This window comes from Nannospalax galili, unplaced genomic scaffold (assembly GCF_000622305.1).
Source record: "Nannospalax galili isolate Female #2095 unplaced genomic scaffold, S.galili_v1.0 scaffold901, whole genome shotgun sequence".
Taxonomy (NCBI): Eukaryota; Metazoa; Chordata; class Mammalia; order Rodentia; family Spalacidae; genus Nannospalax; species Nannospalax galili.
In genome coordinates, this window is record NW_008344555.1 from 961172 (window position 1) to 980298 (window position 19127).

The following is a 19127-nucleotide window of genomic DNA, read 5'->3' on the forward strand; positions in this document are numbered from 1 at the left end:
TATATATATGATTACGCTTAAGGGGGGGCTAGGACTAAGAAATCAAAGACCAAAACATTTGCCAACATGGGGTCAACTTTGGTGGAAGAGAATAATGAAGGTTTACATTAGCTCTATTTAAAAAAAAAAATCCTAACGAGTTTATATTGGGCTTGCTAACAGAGCATAGGGTAGGGGCCTAATGAAATGGCACACTGACTTCTGTCACATCTCATTGATACAATGTGAGAGGATGCTGAATGCTAAGAATGTGAGTGTCAAGATGTGAGGATCATTGACAGCTATCTCAGATGCTGGGTACCCTAAAATCATTATGTCTCATGCTTTAGGATGGAGGGCAGCTCAGAGGGAAACAGCGGTGAGCTTGAAGTATTAATACTGACTTTTTATGTTATTACTGTCTTGGGGCACACAAAGAGTTCAGAAAGACAATAGCCCTGGGGTTCTTTGGAATCAGCATTTATGGTGTTAAGAATAGCCCCAAGTGTGGGTGGGAATTAGTGCTGCCTTGTGAAAGAAGCTCAAAAAAGACTGACCTTCTCCTGGCTTAGGATTCCTCATTTTTGTGTTTTACTGTGTGATGAAGGAGAGTGTACGGGAGCAGTGGTACATCCACCTCCACTGCAGGTGGTTGCAACTGGATAACTCTTCTGGTAAGATGCCAGCTTGGGTAAGGTTTTGAATTTTATAATTTATAAAACTGATCCAAATAAATTATCTCCTAATGAATTCATATAGCAAGAGTATCAAAATAGAGGTTGTTTCATGTCATGAAAATGATTTGTGCTTTTGTGCTAAGATGAATGAAGTCAAGGGAAGACTTGAGCCAATGTGACTTGGGCCATATTTTAACCTAGTAGAGCTTTTGTTTGGGCCCAGATTTCTTGGATTACTTCTTATCTATGTCACCTCAGTCATGTCAATCAGAAGAATACTGAGTATTTAATGTGTTTCAGCCACTAGATTATAGTGCCTTCTGGCCAGTAGATAACAGTAGGTTGAGTGGCTGTGAGAAACAAGGAGTGATGTGGTGGAGAGAACACATAAGCATTCCTAAGATACCTCACCAGTTATCTGCCTAGGTGACCCTTCTGATGTGCTTCTCTGCCAAGTGGGAAACATAGTAGCCTCTAACATTGCCTCTTAACACTGGCACTTCTCTCAAGGTTGTTACCAGGGCAAGCAAACTGATGTTCTACTTATTAAATGATCTTCCATTCAATTCTGGAAGCTTGTCTCAGTATTCATAGCAAGTCCCATCTGCTTCCTGTAGGGAAGGCAGCATTTGGACACTAAGACTCTATAAGTAGCACCAAGTTGTCTGTCTTTTATATGGATGTGTTAGTGAACTGTGGATCCTTATGACCTAGGGAAAGCAAGCATTCTTAGTAAGTGCATTGGCTCTTTTTGTATCACACACCACAGTACAAATTTCTTCTCACAACTTCGTACAAAAGCTGACTCACAGAATGAACAAACACTGTGCACTGGGCTTCATATTTTAATGGGACTATTGAAAGTGGTATAAATTACATATCATAAAACTCACTCATTTTAAGTATAGAATTTGGTGAATTTTACATTTTTAACTATGGATGTCATTTCAGATGGGAGCGGCAGGTTTGAGATAAATGTTAGGTATAAACGGGAGAGTCGGAAGAAAACCCATGGGCGCAAATTATTGATGCCGTCACTCAAATCAACTACAACTAATTCCAGTTTCAGATCTCTAGGATCTGCACCTGGAACTCCTTCAAAAACAATTTTCCCAAATGGTAAGACAAAAGGATGTGTTATTTACATTTGTGTTCTAGGCATACTCTACTAATGTGAGACTATATATTGAGTGAATACTTCTTCCTCAAAACAAGTGCATGTAATAAAATACAATATAATATAAAAATGTATGTATAATACATATCCAGGTAAGCTTTATAGCTATTCTATACCTATAACTAATTCTAAGTCATCAATATATCTATATGCTTTTCTATAGATCTATAGAACTATATATTTGGGCTCATTCTTAGCTGAGAACATGTAAAGAGAAGCACCTAGTGAATTTAGTGTGTGTAAATCTGATGGGCTATTAGAGTAATAGGGAAGAAAAGAGATAGAATGTTTATGAACTTCAAGGGTTTTAAGGATAATTGTCACAGACTGATGGAACCAGAAAGAACCCTATATATAGCATAGTCCAATTCTGTTGTTTTACATGAGGGGAACCTTAATCATGGTAAAGGAAAATGCCTATGGACAGCCACGCAGTCCATTGGCAACAGACTGAAGCCAGAACTCAGGTCTTCAGCCTCTCAAGACAAGTGTCTCCTACCAAAATTCTCCTTGAGTTACATATAACTCTGAGATGTTCACATTCTTCCACAGGAACCTATATTTCTGGGTGGAGACTGATGTTGAACTAAGGGCAGGGTATTGGGAAGGAAACTACAGCGAAGGAAATATATAGCCTACAACATATAAAAAAAATGGGACACCTCCCCCTGGGCTGGGCAAAGGCAGGTGGATCTGTGTGAGTTCAAGGACGACCTGGTCTACAAAGCAAGTTCCAGATCAGCTGGGGCTCCAGGGAGACCCTGTCTCAAAAAGACCAAAATAGGGGCCATCTCAAAACAAACAAACAAAACAAAACAAAATAGGAATGGAAAGTCGAAAGGATCAATAGTTTTTAAAAACTTTAAGTTGAAAGTTGGGTGTACTGGCACACACATATAATTCCACCCTCAGGAGGCTGACAGAAGGATTGCATATTCAAGGCCAGCCTGGGCTACATTATGAGACTCTGTCTGAAAACTTGAAAAAACAAAACCTTACATTTATGTTGTAATGACTCTGCATTCAGTTCTTCCATTTGGACCATGAAGCAATAGTTTTTGCTTGCCTTTCTTAAAGACCAAACTAAACTTCAGCTCTCTCTCAGACACAGACTAGTTTTGGTGGCCTGACTGTGCTCAGCCTGTCACCTCTTCAATGCTTTTTATTATACTGGATCCAAAAAACAGTTATATTTTTTTAGGACTGCCAGTAATTTAGAAATATTATGGTGTGTTACAAAGGCTTTGGCTCAAGTTCTAGCTCTGTCACTGACTTTGTCTTGAGCATCTCACTTCCCTGCCTGGATCTGCATTATCTGTCATTAATATGATGAACCCAGAATGCATAATCCTATGTGTTGCAGATCTGGATGACTACATAAGGATGGTTGAATCACACTGTAGAGACTCAGTCTCCATTTTTGTGTGGGAAAGTTAGTGGTATACAGAAAAATCAGTCTCTCCCTTTCCACTGGCATCCATCATATTCTGACCAGTTAACTATGGATATTTAGTGGTCCTATAGAGGTCTGGGAGAATCATAATATAAGGAAGACCTGCATTGTGGAATCTCCTTAGTAGGTGGGTAATAGGTGGGGCTGATAAGGAAACACCATTTTTGCAAAAGGGTCCACCTACTGTCCATAGAATAGATTGATTCTTGAACAAACAAACATTTTAAATATGCATATCTTCTTTCAGCAGAAACAGTAGCAAATATATATTATATATTAATATTTATGTATTTTATATATATATGCTGTTGGACCAAGTAATAGACCTGGAGAACCAAGATGCCTGAGGCCTGTTTCAAAATGTTCATAGATTATAACTCTAACTCAGCCAGCAGAATAAGAAAACAGCCACAGGTTCTAAAACTCAAATCTAGGTACTGTCAAACTAAAACTCAAATCTAGGTACTGTCAAACTTAGGGTAGCCAGAATTTCAGTTTCACTAACCATAGTGGAAAGTCCTGCCCTCTGCCCCACCATACTCTCTCAAGCTTCAAAAATGGCCAAACTTCCAGAACAAGACTATCAAATCTATAGAGCATATAAAAGTGTTCTTTTCCATGAACCTCCAAGCTTTGGCCAGGAATGTTGTCCCAAAGGTTTGAGGTTAAACCTAATATATATATTTTTTATTCACAATATAAGAAGAGCATACATAGCTGATGCCTAAGGAGTACTGTCAAAATGAGGTAATTTACTCCATATTTATATTAAAAGTACATTTTTATAGTTTTTTAAAAAATTTATTATTTTTATTTTATGTGTATTATGTGTATGTATATTATATCTATTATTTTATGTGTATTTTATTTTATGTGTATGCATATTTTATATGTATGTATTGCCTACATGTAGGTAAGTGCGCCTGTGTCGTGCAATGCCTGCACAGGACAGAAGAGACTGTCGGATCCCCAGGAACTGGAGTTCCAGGACAGTTGTTAGCTGCCATGTGGGTGCTGGGATTCAAACCTGGGTCTTCTGCAAGAACAGTGTTCTTAACCACTGAGCCATCTCTCCAGCCCTCTAAAAGTACATTTTTTTTTTGGTCTGAGACAGGGTCTCCCTGTGGCCCCAGGTGTCCTGGAACTCACTATGTAGACCAGGATGGCCTTGAACTCACAGAGATCCGCCTGCCTTTGCCTCCCAAGCGCTGGGACTAAAGGCATGCACCACCACGCCTGGCAAAAATACATTTTTTAAAGCAACACAACATTCACGTCCTAATTACTCATTCCATCATTCTATGAAATTTTCTTATGCTTCAACTTTGTGCAAAATTCTTACCGCCCCAACTTAAATGTTCTTCTTTCTTCATGCAGATACCTTTGATGAAAATCACTATACTTTATCTTCTGTGAGTTGTGAAACTATACCTAATTTTATAAGAAGAACATTACCTGCAGAAATCAAAACAAATTCCATTAAAAAACAAAGACCATTTTCATTAAATGTCAACAAAGAAGCTCAACTGCCCCCCAGCCCTGGATTGGGAAAAATGTTGAATTTGTGAAGCAAATCTTCCTTGACCTTGTATTCTAAATATTGTTTCAGGAAAGGCAGAATAAGATAATGTTTAGTGACTATTAAAGTCAGAATAATTTTCTTCACTGTTAACAGTTGTTTCTTTTTTAAAAGAAAAGGTTGGAACCTATAGATGATGTATTAAGGGAGAAGAGTCTACAGTATTAGAGATTTTGTTTCAAAAATGTTGTGTGCGTATCCCATAATAAACAAAGTCAAGACCAGGGTCCTTATTGCCTTGTCAAAGAGACAATTTCAGCTGACCAAAGTATTGGGTTCTCTGTACCCATAAAGGAAGTAGCTAGGAAAAAAATCCGTTTTGTTTGTCTGTCATACCAAGACTCTTCCAGAAATCTCCATTATTGAAGTCTTCCTTTTGATTGAAGCCCTTTATTTAAATGTAAACATGTTCTGTGGAAGGGGTGGGTTATCAACCCACACATTCAGGGATTCCATGATGGGGACTAATTTCTCAGCCAAGATAGAACTTCAGGGTGCAGCAAGTAGGGTCCTGATGATATGCCAGAACAGGAACTAGATGAAGCTGTTGGTTCTCACTAAGAAGTAAGGAGCAGGTCAGGGCTAGCAGCATGGTAAGAAGTGGAAAAGAAGGATCACTTGAAGACTAGAAGACAACAGAATTGGGGGATTCTCTCTCTCTCTCTCTCTCTCTCTCTCTCTCTCTCTCATCAACTTTAAGCATTGTTTTTTCAGGAGCTGTCTGCTTTGTTTTTTGAGACAGAGTTTCACATTGGGACCCAGGAATCCTCCAAGTAGGCTAGGCTGGTTGGCCAACAAGCCCCAGGGATCTGCCTGTCTCTGCCTTCTCATCACTGAGAGTACAGGCATATAATGTACTCAGCTTTTTATGTGGTCAGTGGGGACTGAACTTAGGTCCCTCAGGCTTGTGCAGCACATACTTTACTGACTAAGCTCTATCCCCAGTTCCCAAGACCTTTTAAATCACACCCCAGATTCTACCACTGAGGTTTCCCAGGCAAGCAGAAGACTCACATTTGACCTTGAGTACAAAATAAGTAAAGAAAGGATTCTGGAAGGATCTATCATGATTGTTGTCAGAAAGGGGAAGTGGGTATCTGGAAGCAATGGAAGAGAGATTTACTTTTCACTCTATATTTCTTTGTACCTTTTGAATCTTGTGCTGACAGAATACATAATCTCTTTAAGCAATAAATGAACAATTAAGTTAACCAGATTATTTCAATGATGAAGATAAACTCTTGAGTTTCAACCCCATCGATCAAGTCCGTTGTTACCCTTGTAAGGTGTAGGGTGGCGTGGACTGTGGAGTTGGCAGAGATAGGTTCAGATCTATCTCTGATACTTGTGCATGTGTATCATTTTAGAAATAATAATCCTACAAATACAAATAATCCTATTTGGGGTTGAAGACATGACTCAGTGGTTAGGAACTCTGGCTGCTCTTGAAGAGGGTTAAAATCCCAGCAGCTACATGGCCATGGTGGCTAACAACCATCCTTAACTCCAGTTCCAGGGCATCCAATGCCCTCTTCTGGTCTCCTCAGGCACGGCATGAAACAGGTGCACTTACATGCAGGTAATACACTCACACACATAAAATAATAAAAAAATAATAAACAAAAAATCCTGCATTCAACATGTATTTAAAGTGAAGCTTAAACTAGATGTGGTCTGAAATTTTTTGTAGCACAGTGAAACACAGTCCATGTTAACTTCTTTCTCAGTCGTAAAATTTAAATTTTATTGTTTTATTGAATTTTTACAATTTTCATACAATATAGTTTGATGGTAGTTAGAACCCCTCCCAACCCAACCTAAGGAACTGTTGGCAATTGATTTCTGCTGACGGTGACTTCATTCCCTTTTTACTTGCTTGCCTCTTGTTCCCCTCCCCCAGCATGTCTACACCATTAAAGGTGCCCTATCACATCCTCTCGGCAAAATGTAGTATTGATTACTGAAGAAATTGGAGCTGGTACTAGTTCCTGGTACAAAGCTCTTCGCCCTCTCTTGGCCTCTCTACCAGCTCACATAATATTTTAAAAGTGGGTAGGCCCACTTTAAAAGATACAGTATCAGAGGCAATCTACCTTCCTATAATTTTTTTCCCATGGAAATTCCACATCCATTGGTAGTCATGTGATTTTTTTGTGTACATGTCTGTGTGTGTGTACGTGTGTGTACATGTGTGTGTGCGTGTGTGTACGTATGTGTGTGCGTGCGTGTGTGTGAATGTTACATATCTTTGAAACTGATAACATTAAAACATTTTGTCACCCCAAAATAGAATTAAGGAGATTTGGTTGCAATTCAGAAATCTACAAAAAAGAATGCATTCTGCAAGTGATTTGATTTAAGGGGATCATTTGGCTGTTAAAATGCCCACAATTGTATTTATTGTCAACAAGTAATATGACCCTGATTGTTTTGCTGCTGCTTGAACAATGAATGTACAGCTTGTCGCTGATACCTTGGCATGCTGTAAAGAAGAGAAACATTATTTTATAAAAAAGCTCATGATTCCTGTCATGACTCCTCCTGCTAATTAGTAAAACAATTTTTTTCTGAAAATTAGATGACAGTTTGAAATTTCAGGAAGAATAAGAGATTAAACATCTTTAGGTTAGCCTTTGTGTTTTCCTTCCTGGACCACAAAATGACCCATACTTTTATAAAAACAGACCCAAATAATTATAGGAGAAGAGTTCCAGAATCTTTAGCCTACTTTCAATCAACACCCAACTATTCTTCAAGACTTGAAATGGAGGGAAAGTTAGACATATCAGACTTAGTCCACTAATCCTAGCAGCTGTTTGCCTAAAGAGACAATGTATGCATGAATGACCAATGCAAGGCTATGGTGGAAGGTAAGTGATTCATGGGAAGAAAACAGTGCAGGATCTAGTCAGGCTGGGAATGGATGGGGAATAGCTTGGGTAAGGCATGGCTCCATTTCCAATATCATAGGTCTGGCCAACAAATTTACAAAACCTTTCTGAGCTCCGGGGCTCTGGCTTTCCATTTTCTGCTGTATATGGGCATGCAAAGTGGTACTAAACTCTAAGGATAAAGAGCCTTAGAGAACTGTGCTCAAGACCACAGTTTTAATTTTTTAATCTTTTATTTATTTTATTCATTATTTTTTATTTTATATGTATCAGTGTATTGCCTGCATGTGTGTAAGTGCACTTGTGTTGTGTAATGCCCACAGAGGTCAGAAAAAGGTGTTGGATCCCATGGTTACAAACAGTTGTTAACCACCATGTGGGTACTGGGAACCAAAGCCAGATCTACAAGAGCAGCCAGTTTCTCTTAACCACTGAGCCAATTTTCCAGTCCAAACACCCCAGTTTTTAATGTTTTTTCAGAAGTCCCCGAAGTGACAATGACCATCTGGGATGGCTCACCTCCCGTACATCCAGAGATATGAAAAGGTAGGGGAGCATGAAAGGATTAGAGAACGTAAGGCATCTATTAATATTTTCAACAGCTCAAGCCTATGATTGGCATGTTTCTGGTCCTTACCTTTAAGCATTCAGGGGACAGAGAGCAATAGAGAAAGGTCCTGGTTATACTTCTCTTCATTAGGTAAACTAAATGAAATGGATTAAATTCATACTTAGAATGTCTGGCACTGTGTGGGTACTCTATAACTATTTGTCACATGCATGCCAGGATATTCATGATTGGAAGAGTATAAAATTGAAAGCAAGGGAGAAGGATGGGGAAAAAATGCTCTCAGGACCTGAGAAAGTAGTGTTTCTCCAAAAAGGAGGACTACCAGAATTCTTCTGCAAAGACTCAGGGGTTGGAAGTCTTAATAGTGAGATAGGGTCAGGTGGCTGTTATGTTTAGTTGAGGGGGGCACAAGGTGAGAATGATAATTGCTTTCACGAATTCCTGCCAGACACGGCAATGGATAGATTCTTTTCTTCCTTAGCTAGAATTGTGGGGGACCTTATTTTCGATGTATTCTTAGGAATTTTCATGAAAAAGCTGAAGAGGTCATATAAGCAAGCATTTAGATGCTTGCTAAATGCCATTCTTAACCAAAATCATAAACTAAGACCTTTTATACAGAGGCAATTTTTGCTTAAATCAACAAATGAGTGGGCAATTTAAATTCTCAGATGAACTTTGATATAGGGCAAACAAATGTATAATCAAATAGGATAGTTAGGTCATTTGTAAAATTGAACAATTAATCTAAACCCATAATACTCAAAGTTTCTGAAACTGTGACTCAACACGCAATAAATATAGTACATGAATCAATGCATATGAAAAGTATTCATCATTTGATAGGTTTGATCAAAGGCAATGAATCAAGATGGTTTTCAAAGATCCCCTCACCTTGAAGAAATTTTAGAGAGGCTTCTTCCTGATAATAGGCCCCTAACTTCCCCTCTCTTTTCTTAGGCCATTTAGTATAGAACCCTTGGTATTGTGAATTCTTTCTCTGTCTTATTAAAATGTATACCCTCTCCCAGTCTCTAGCCAGTGTTTTGTTTGTTTGGTTTTGTAGTACTGGGGTTGGCACCTACGACTCTGCGCATGTTAGCCATGTGTTCGATCACTGAGTTACAAGCCCAGCCCTTGTTTTCTTTTCTTGTCTGTGTATGTGTGTGGTTTTTTATGTGTGTCCATATGTGTTTTCCTGTGTATGGGTACATGTTTTGTCATGACATTGGATGTCTTCCTTGGTCACTCTCCACTCTATTTATTGAGACAGAATCTCTAACCTGGAACTTCCCTGCTCTGATTAGGATAGCTAGCTAGCTTGCTTGCTTTGGAGATCTGTTGCTGTCTCCCAAGTGCTGGGATTACAGGCTGTTATCACACCTACTCAGCTACTTCGTGGGTTCTGGGAATCTGAGCTCTGGTCCTCACACTTGCAAAGTGAATGCTTTATCCACAGAGCCATCTCCCCTCCCCAGCCTACCCTTGGTTTTTGAAACAGAGTCTCCCTACGTAGTTCTGATTGGTCTAGAATTCTGATTGTTCTGGCTTCAGCCTCCTACATGCTGGAATTGCAGGTTTGTGTCACTATATCCTGGTAGAAGTGTCTTTTGAAGGTTTTGGGAGCCATCCCTTTGAAATGATTTATCAGGAAAGCTAGGGTCTTTATGTCCTAATCTTAGTAAGATACCAGGAGCCTAACTTCAAGTACAATTTTATAAACCCAGACGATCACATTAATACCCTCTTCCCACAACTTCCTCCAATGATTTTTTTCCTAGCTCACCTCAGCACTTAAAACCCCCTCCCTTGTTTCAATAGAACTGAGTTGAACATTTATCCTCTAGTGCAATCATCCTGCGTTCCTAGTATAACAGTGCTAGATCAAGCCTTCCTTATCTGTTTAAAGTAATAAAAATGTACGAATGTACAAAACCAATATGAGGCTAGATGTGATGATGCATGTCTTTAATCTCAGCACTCAGGAGGCAGAGACAGGTAGATCTCTGTGAGTCAAGGTCAGCCTGTTCTACATAGTGAGTTTCAGGACATCTAGGACTATATCGTGAGACCCTGTCTCAAAAGACAACAACCACATAAAAAACTGATATGGAGCTTTCCTACTCTAAGATGTATCTTGGGACTAAGTAAATGCATATTTTCCATTAATGGATAAGCTTCATGAAAGAAGAACCCTGCCTATTTGTTTCTTGTTATACTCCCAGTGTCCAGCACAACAGTTCTGGTAAAATTCTAAGGTTGCCAGCAACAAAAAGCAGTTGTCTTTGAAGTGATCATGCTGTCAGATTCAGTTAACCAAACAAAGGAACCTTGTTAAAAGTGTTTTAGCAGTTAATTTTTGGGAGGTTACAGAATAAAATTTGAAATAGGAGAGAAGTTTGCAAAGTAAGAACCATAGTTTTCTACCAAGGACACTTATAAAAGCAGCACTCCTGGGAAGTATAAACAGCATTTGCATCTATTCCTGTGTTATTAGTTTAGACTCAGTCCTAGGAGACTGTGTCTGATCAGCTTAACAGTGCTGTATGGAACAGAGGGTGGAGGTATGTGACACCAAAAACCTTTGGGGGGGCTTTGGTTTTGATAGTGGCAGGGAAAAATTTGGATTTATCATTCCTCCAAGAATATCCAGAATGGAGAAGTTATTCTATTCTAAGAAAATGAGCCGGGCGTGGTGGTGCACAACTTTAATCCCAGCACTTGGGAGGCAGAGGCAGGTGGATTTCTGTGAGTTCGAGACCAGCCTGGTCTACATAATGAGTTCCAGGCCAGTTGGGGCTACAGGGAGACCCTGCCTCAAAAAATACCAAAACCAAAACAAAACAACCACAACAACAAAAAAAAACTTTTGAGCCGGGCGTGGTGGCACATGCCTTTAATTCCAGCACTCTGGAGGCGAATCTCTGTAAGTTTGCAGCCACGCTGGTCTACACAGTGAGTTCCAGGCCAGCTGGGGCTACTGGGAAACCATGTCTCAAAAAAGACCGAAAAAAAAAGAAGAAGAAGGAAAATGGACCCATGCCAAGTCAATTAAACAAGGGCCCAAAGGGAAGAAGAGAAATAGGTGGCAGGCGGCACTAGACTGAAAACTATTGGAGGCTGATTGCTGCTGGGTAAGGGAGACTATGACTTACATACAGTCACTAGATGGGCTGACTAGACTCCAGTGGACAAATTTGCACTGAACGACATTTTGGTACAAATGCCTGAATGACTAGAAATTAACATGTATGGTGGAATGCATGAGGTCCAGTGGGGGAATGGGGGAGGCATGGATGGGAGAGAGGGGTCTAAATTTGGTTAAGACCTGCCCTATGAAGTTACAAAAGCCCAATAAAAATATAAAAAAGAAATCCCAACCCAACCTAATAAACTTTTGAAAAAAAATGGAGGCATTGTAAGGAATGAATGAGGAGAGCTTTTAAAAGACTGATATAGTGGGGCTGGAGAGATTGCTCAGCGGTTAAGGGCACCAGCTGCTCTTGCAGAGGACCTGGTTTCGATTCCCAGCACCCACATGGTGGCTAACAACCACTGGTAACTCCAGTTCCAAGGGAATCCAACACCCTCTTCTGACTCTGTGGACATTGCATGACATGGGTACACTTAAACAAATGCAGGCCATACACTCATACACATAAAAAAGACTCATATAATATTACACAAAATATAGTTCTTAGTATATTTGGATTGAATGAATGGTTAGTTCAGTAACACATTTCTTCAGGGAGGCTAAAACAGAGCTTAGAAGAGGTTTCTCTCCCATCTACCCTATGGTCTCCAAGTAGTCACTTGCTTTGCATGAGACTGAGGTGAATCAGGACGTGTTGAGAGGACTAATGAGTTCAAGATAAGCATGCCAGGATGCCAGAGGAGAGTGCTGTTAGAAAAGACGATCTCAGCTATGTGTGGTTACTTGTGACTGTGATTCCAGCACTTGGAAGGCAGAGACATGAAGATTGCCACAAGTTTGAAGCCATCCTGAGCTATTGTCCAGCCAAGGTTATATAATGAGACTTCATGCCAAGAAAAAAAGAAAGAGAGAGAGAAAGAGAGCAAGAGAGAGGAAAGAAATGAAGGAAAGAAAACAGAAAAGTTAATCTTAATCTTTAGAGATACTGGGCACACAGGTTGGCTTCACCATTCAGAAAGACTAGTAGATGAAAATATGCTTACTTGTTTAGCTTTGTTGCTGCCTTGCTACATCTTCCTATATGAGTTTACACCTAATTAAAATTTCTGAAGCTGTTCACCAGATAAGACCAAAGGTATATTCTAAGAGTTTCCCTGAATATCTGGCAATATATATTGATCCCAACTTTTAGAGTTAAGGAAGACATTGTCTGAAATGGAAAACTAAGAGGACTGCTGCTTATATTCTCTATTTTATTGTGCTAATGGCATGGTTTTCCCAAAGTGATATTTGCAGAAAAGTTGGAGGCAAATGGACAATTCTGTTGTGGTATATTAAAGCAGGCCTAAGCCAAGGCATGGTGGTAGAGACATAATCCAAGAACGGGGGAAACTAAGGTAGGAATGAGTTTGATGTTTACCTGTATTACAGAATAAGTTAAAGGCTATCCTGGGCTAAAAAACAAGGTCTAGGACAACGAGAGCTATATAGAGAGGCTCTACCTCAAAACACCAAATGTTAGAGATGTATCTCAATGATAGATTATAAATACAAAGCCCTGGTTTCAATCCTCAGTACTGAATAACACACACAGACACAGACACAAGGACACCCCCCCCCAAAAAAAAACAAAATAAATAACAAATCCAGAATAAAATAGGTCCCAAGTAAATCAATAATAATTAATAACTTCAAATATTGAAAATATCTTCTCATCTAAATGCATAGGAAAGAACAGGTATTTCCCGAACATACGCAATCTTATGAAAATCATTATGTAAATTGAACAAAAAGTTTGGTGTGGCAAATTTCCATGTTTCTAAGATTAACTTAGCTAACCTAGTGTTAATCATATAAACAAAGTTGATGACTTTTGCTTAGATCCCACATTATTTAGAGGTGAGGGGAAGCAAGACTGAAGAATGTGCTACGTTAATAAGGTGAAAGCACTTAAATCAGGAGACAAGGCAGATAGATAGTTTTTTCCTTAAGATTGGTAGCCAGCTCTTCTATCATGCTCAGTTGGTTGCGGGTAGCAATGGGGCTAGAAATGGAAATGAATCTCAGTTGCAGTGAATTGTGATGAAGGTCTAGCTCATGCAAGAAAGATTTTTTTTTTGAATCCTCAGCCCACGAATTCCCAGAGGAATAGATAATTTAGCTGCAGTTACAGGGAAAGAATAAAGACTTGGTGTAAAAGACTGCATTGAATGTTCAAACACTGGCCCCTTCAAGAGTAGATGCACAAAGATATCATATATTATAGTGAACCATACTTTTCCAGCTTACATCGTCTGAATTTTCAGTAGACCTAACAAATCAGGTTGTGAACTGGAGGTCAAGGGACTATTTCCTAACATGGGACTGTTTCTTAACATTGGGGTTGGTGACTGTGCTGTGATTAGGAGTTAGAAGAGAGGAAATCTAATTTTTCTCCACATCCTTTGGACTCAAATCTATAAATGTAAGCAGGTAAAGGGTTTCAGTGAGGTTTGGAATTCTTTGAATCTGTTAGTTAATTAAGTATGGTGTGTTGATCGTTATGGATAGTTCTCTGTGCCCAGTTGTATGGCAAGCTCCTTAGAGGAATATAGTAATAGAAAAGCCACAGTTCTGCCCATAAGATGCAGGTTCTGTCCTTGGGGCAATAAAACATCTACATCTACAACAATTTCTCCAAAGTAGAATATGTTAACTCATCCAATTGTGTGGTAGAGACTTTTGGGTATAACAAACACTAGCCATTTAATAATTAAAATAATTTGAGAAATTTTTATTGAGCATTCACTATGTTCAAGGTATTAGAAAAGACACACAGTTCCTACAATTGTCTGAAAAGCAACCGATTTAATGTACAGTGACAATGTGTGATCCTCTCATAAACCACTCGTGGAGGTTTCAATTGCTAGAACAGGAAGAAGATTAACACGTACAGCCCATTTGTAAAACTATTTTGAAGTTTGTGATAAAATTAAATATATTCTATGACCCAACACTTCCACGCCTATGTATACATCAAAGACTAATGAAAACATGGATCTACCAAACTATCTGTACAGAAACTATCTGTACATTGCTGCATTATGCATAGTAGCCCCACCAGAAAAACAACCCAAATAACAGTCAACAGGGGAAAGGATTGTGAGATATTCATACAGTAGAATATTGCATAATCATAAAAAGAACTATGGATTAACAGAATAATATAAATGCAAACATATGCTGTGTTAAATAAGGTACACATCAAAGAGTTTCTGTTCTATGGTTTTACTCATACAGACAGGCAAAACTTATCAATGATTAGATAAGTCAGAATAGTGGTGATCTCTGTGGAAGAGCTGTATATTGGAAAAGGTGCAGAAGGATATCTTTTGGAATAATGAAAATGGCATATATCTTCATATATACGGTGGTTGCACAAGTACAAGCATATATAAAAACTCATTGAGTTTTACACTTAAAATATTGCATTTTACTATATGCAAAATATCTCTTAATTACCAAGCAGAGGCAGGAAACCCACACAACCTTTATGAAGATACTTTACTAGTGTATACATAAATTTAAATGCCTATGGGCTTGGCTCAAAAATTCTATTTTTAGTATTATATCTTGTCACAAGGATACAAAGATTTGTGGTAAAAGTTATTCAAGCAGCCATGCAATAGTAAAAACTGATAATAAAGATCTTTCAATTTCAAGATGATTAATTAGGTGTAGGCTATATATAGTACAGTATAACACCTGAAGAATAAAAGACTGAGTTTTAACAATATGGTTAATAATTCAAAGAGACCTGGTACATAGCACGATAAAGTATATGTAAAAACAAAATCTGTGTATACATGCATACACACAAACATACACAAAAAGTCTGTTAGAATGGGCATTTCATAAATAACAGTTGTTTCCCTCTGGGAAGAAGCATTAGTGAGGCCTTTACCATTTGTTTTCTATATTTTGTATTGTTTTATTTTTGATAGCAGTAATTCATGTTTTGTCATTTAAAAATGTACTTATAAGAATATATACTCTACAGTAAGTTTCCCTGCTATAGTAACAATGAAGGTGACGAAAGAGAGTTGTTGGAGAAAAAGACAAATTCAATCTTTCACAAAGGATTTTTGAGATGCCTCAGGGATATTCAGGTAGAGATGTCTAGAAGATGGTTACCAGTGTAAGTCTGTAGCAGAGTGGAACAGTTAGGAATGACAGCCGAGATAAAGGGAATGTGGATGGCAATCAAAGCCACTGTGGTGATTTAAATGAGAAATGGCCCCCATATATTCGAACACTTGGTCCTCAGTGGTGGAGCTGTTTATGGAGGCTTTGGAACTTTTAGGACTTGAAGCCTTGCTGGAGGAAGTACTTCACTAGGCATCGACTTTGAGAGTTTATAGCCTTCCACCACTATCTACTTTGGCATGTGGTTGAAGATGTGCTCTCTCAGCTTCTTGCTCTGGTCATCTGCTGCCGTGAGTCGTCAGCCATTATGAAGTCTACTTCTGGAATTGTAAGCCTAACTAAATGCTTTCTTCTATAAGTCACTTTTGGTCATGATGTTTTGTCACAACAACAATAAATGATACAATCACCATAAGAGGTGAACGCAATGGCCAAAGAGGAAGACCGAGGAGGGAGAATGGAAGTGAGTGTACAATGATGGTGTGCATTGAAAAACAGGCCTATGTAGATCAGCCTGCAAAGAGCACCCCTGAAAGAAAGGCCGGAGAAGTAGGCAGATAAACTAGAGATCCACAGCAGATGATGTGCTCAATGGTGAATAGTGCTGCTGAGGATGAAACTTGAAGGAGAGAAATGTGTCTTCTGGCTTTAGCCACAAAGGAACTTTGGTGAGATCAGGGACATTTAGTAGGGAGGGAGGAAGGGTAAGGGGTAAGTGAAGTCCTTTCTGTAAATGTAGCCATTTCTGTGAGTTACAGGGGCTGATAGAAAGGTCAACAGGTGAGATTGGGGTTAACAAAAGTTTTTATTTTTTAAATTCGTATACCAAGTGTTAGGTATCGTAACAACAAAGAGAGGTCTTAAAAAAGCAATTTCTGGCTGGAGAGATGGCTCAGCGGTTAAGAACACTGGTTGTTCTTGCAGAAGACCCGGGTTCGAATCCCAGCACCCACATGGCAGCTAACAACTGTCTGTAAGTCCAGTCCCAGGGGATCCAAAAACCTCTTCTGACCTTTGCGCGCATTCCATGATATGGGTGCACTTACCTCCATGCAGGCAATACATGCATACACATAAAATAAAAATAATAAATAAAATTAAAAAAATGCAATTTCACATGGCTGATATGAATAGTGGACTGGAGTCCACACTGGAGTCTTGAGTAGGGACAGGATTTAACAAGACAGCAGAGAAGGAGGTGATGCTATGCCCAGCAGAGATGGCAGGATTCCTCAGACAAAAGTTAGACACCCTACTGTAATAAGAACGGAGGGAAGGATAGGTGTGGATATAGGCAAATTTATAGATTTGGTAATAGGAATTTCAGGGAGCTCTCGTTTGATAACTTCTATTTTCTCTATAAAGTAGGAGGCGAGGCAACCTGCTGAGAATGAGGGAGAAGTGGTGAAATGGAGATGGATTAAAATAGTTGCCATGGAAAACATCAGGAAGACCTAAACAGGGAAACAGAATTTGCAGGCCTCCTTAAAGATCCACTTGAAGTCAGAGACCACGGTTTGAACAATTTGGATGTGGGGTGTCAATTCCTCGTGGTGAGGGCAGACATGGAGTATATTTATGATGTCACCTGATTCAAATAACTAGTTAAGCCCAGCATGGTGGCTTACACCTATAATCCTAACACTTAAGAAGTGGAAGAAGGATGATTTCCCCAAGTTCAAGGCCAAGATAGACTCCATAATGAATTGTGGGCCAGCCTGAGTTACAGAGTGAGACCCTGTCTCAAAGAGACACACATGCATGCTTCACCATCACCACCACCACCACCAGCAACAACTAGTTAATTCAGTGGAGAAAATATGCTAATGTAATGAGTTGGCACCACACAAGCCCAGCTCCTGATTATTGCCCCAGCTGAAAGATTTAGTTTTAATCCCATCACCCAAAGCTATCTGGTCTGTTGCAGCAAGAGAGACCTGAACAGTAGTGCTTCATCATTCTAGTCACTGCTCAGAAGCTCCCTTCTCACACTCTTACCTACAATTCTTTTCTACATTGGAATGCTTCACATTGCAGCATTATTTATGGTGACAGGGAGTTTCAGACAATCTGGCATCCATCACCAAGAAAGCGGATGGGCAAAGTGTGGTGGACACACATTGTGGAATAATTTGCAGCAGATGGAAGGAAGGGACTGGTTGTAATGTAGAGCAGCACATCTAGATTTTTAAAACATAGTGATGGGTAAAAAATAACACTAGCAAGAAATGCAATAATGTATAAATACATCTAATACACAGAAATGAAAAATCATTCACTGAAAATGATAATGCACAGTCAGGGGAACACATGCAAATAAAATACAGTAATTAAGCAGAAGAGATAAGTTGCTCATGAGAGAACAAGGGGAATTTGAGTGAGGTGTGGGGGTGACAGGGAATAAATAAGTTAAACAAGATACCAGTGATGATAAATGTGCCATGAGCTGAGTTTGATGAATTCGACCCTCTGCACATAAGGCAGTAACTAAATACAAAAATAAATAAATGAATCAAAATGCTTGCCTAGCCTCTTATAGACTTTATCACAAGCAATACACAGAAATGAAAAAATCATTCACTGAAAATGATAATGCACAGTCAGGGGAACACATGCAAATAAAATACAGTAATTAAGCAGAAGAGATAAGTTGCTCATGAGAGAACAAGGGGAATTTGAGTGAGGTGTGGGGGTGACAGGGAATAAATAAGTTAAACAAGATACCAGTGATGATAAATGTGCCATGAGCTGAGTTTGATGAATTCGACCCTCTGCACATAAGGCAGTAACTAAATACAAAAATAAATAAATGAATCAAAATGCTTGCCTAGCCTCTTATAGACTTTATCACAAGCAACATCTTTATCTTCAACCCAGCATAATAGGCTAACACAGGATCAGAGCTAGAGGAGAATGGGAAGGTTATTGAGGGCTGACCCTCAGCTAGCACTTATTTTTCCAGCTTTATTAATAATGGATGATTGACAACTAAACGCTGTGCATGTTTGAGATGCATGACATGATGTTTTAATATGTTTATATTTTGACATGATAAGCACAATAAAGATAATTAAAATAATCCATTTCTTCATAGCTGGTTTCTTCATGAGATAAGAATGCTTAAGATCTACTCTTAAGTACTCTTTTTTAAATCAAATTTCAAACACAATACAATATTAATAACTGTAGACATCATCCTGAACAGTAGAGCTCAAAACTGATTCAATCTGCAACTGGAAATGTGTATTCTTAGAACAACACCTCCCTATTTGCCCACTCCAACCTCTGTTATCACCCTTTTTTAATAATTTTTTATTTTTGAGAATTTCATATATGAGCATTGTATTTACATTATTTCCACTCTTCCCAGTCTCCCTCCAACTCGTTGGGTGCCCTCCCTACTCCCTCTCAATTTCTTGTCCTCTTCTTTGATTTATTATTGTTACACATATATTCATACA

The 19127-nt window shown here is 38.9% G+C and overlaps 1 protein-coding gene across 1 annotated transcript in view; it reads left to right on the forward strand.

The window, feature by feature from the left end:
* Window positions 1-2423, forward strand: part of Adgrg4 (adhesion G protein-coupled receptor G4) — a 135032-nt gene extending 132609 nt beyond the window's left edge. Inside the window, exons 21-23 of the mRNA XM_008840711.1 lie at window positions 552-653; window positions 1608-1775; window positions 2386-2423. Coding sequence (XP_008838933.1) covers window positions 552-653; window positions 1608-1775; window positions 2386-2423 — 308 coding nt within the window. The remainder of the gene's footprint in view (window positions 1-551; window positions 654-1607; window positions 1776-2385) is intronic.
* The last annotated feature ends 16704 nt before the right edge of the window (window positions 2424-19127 follow it).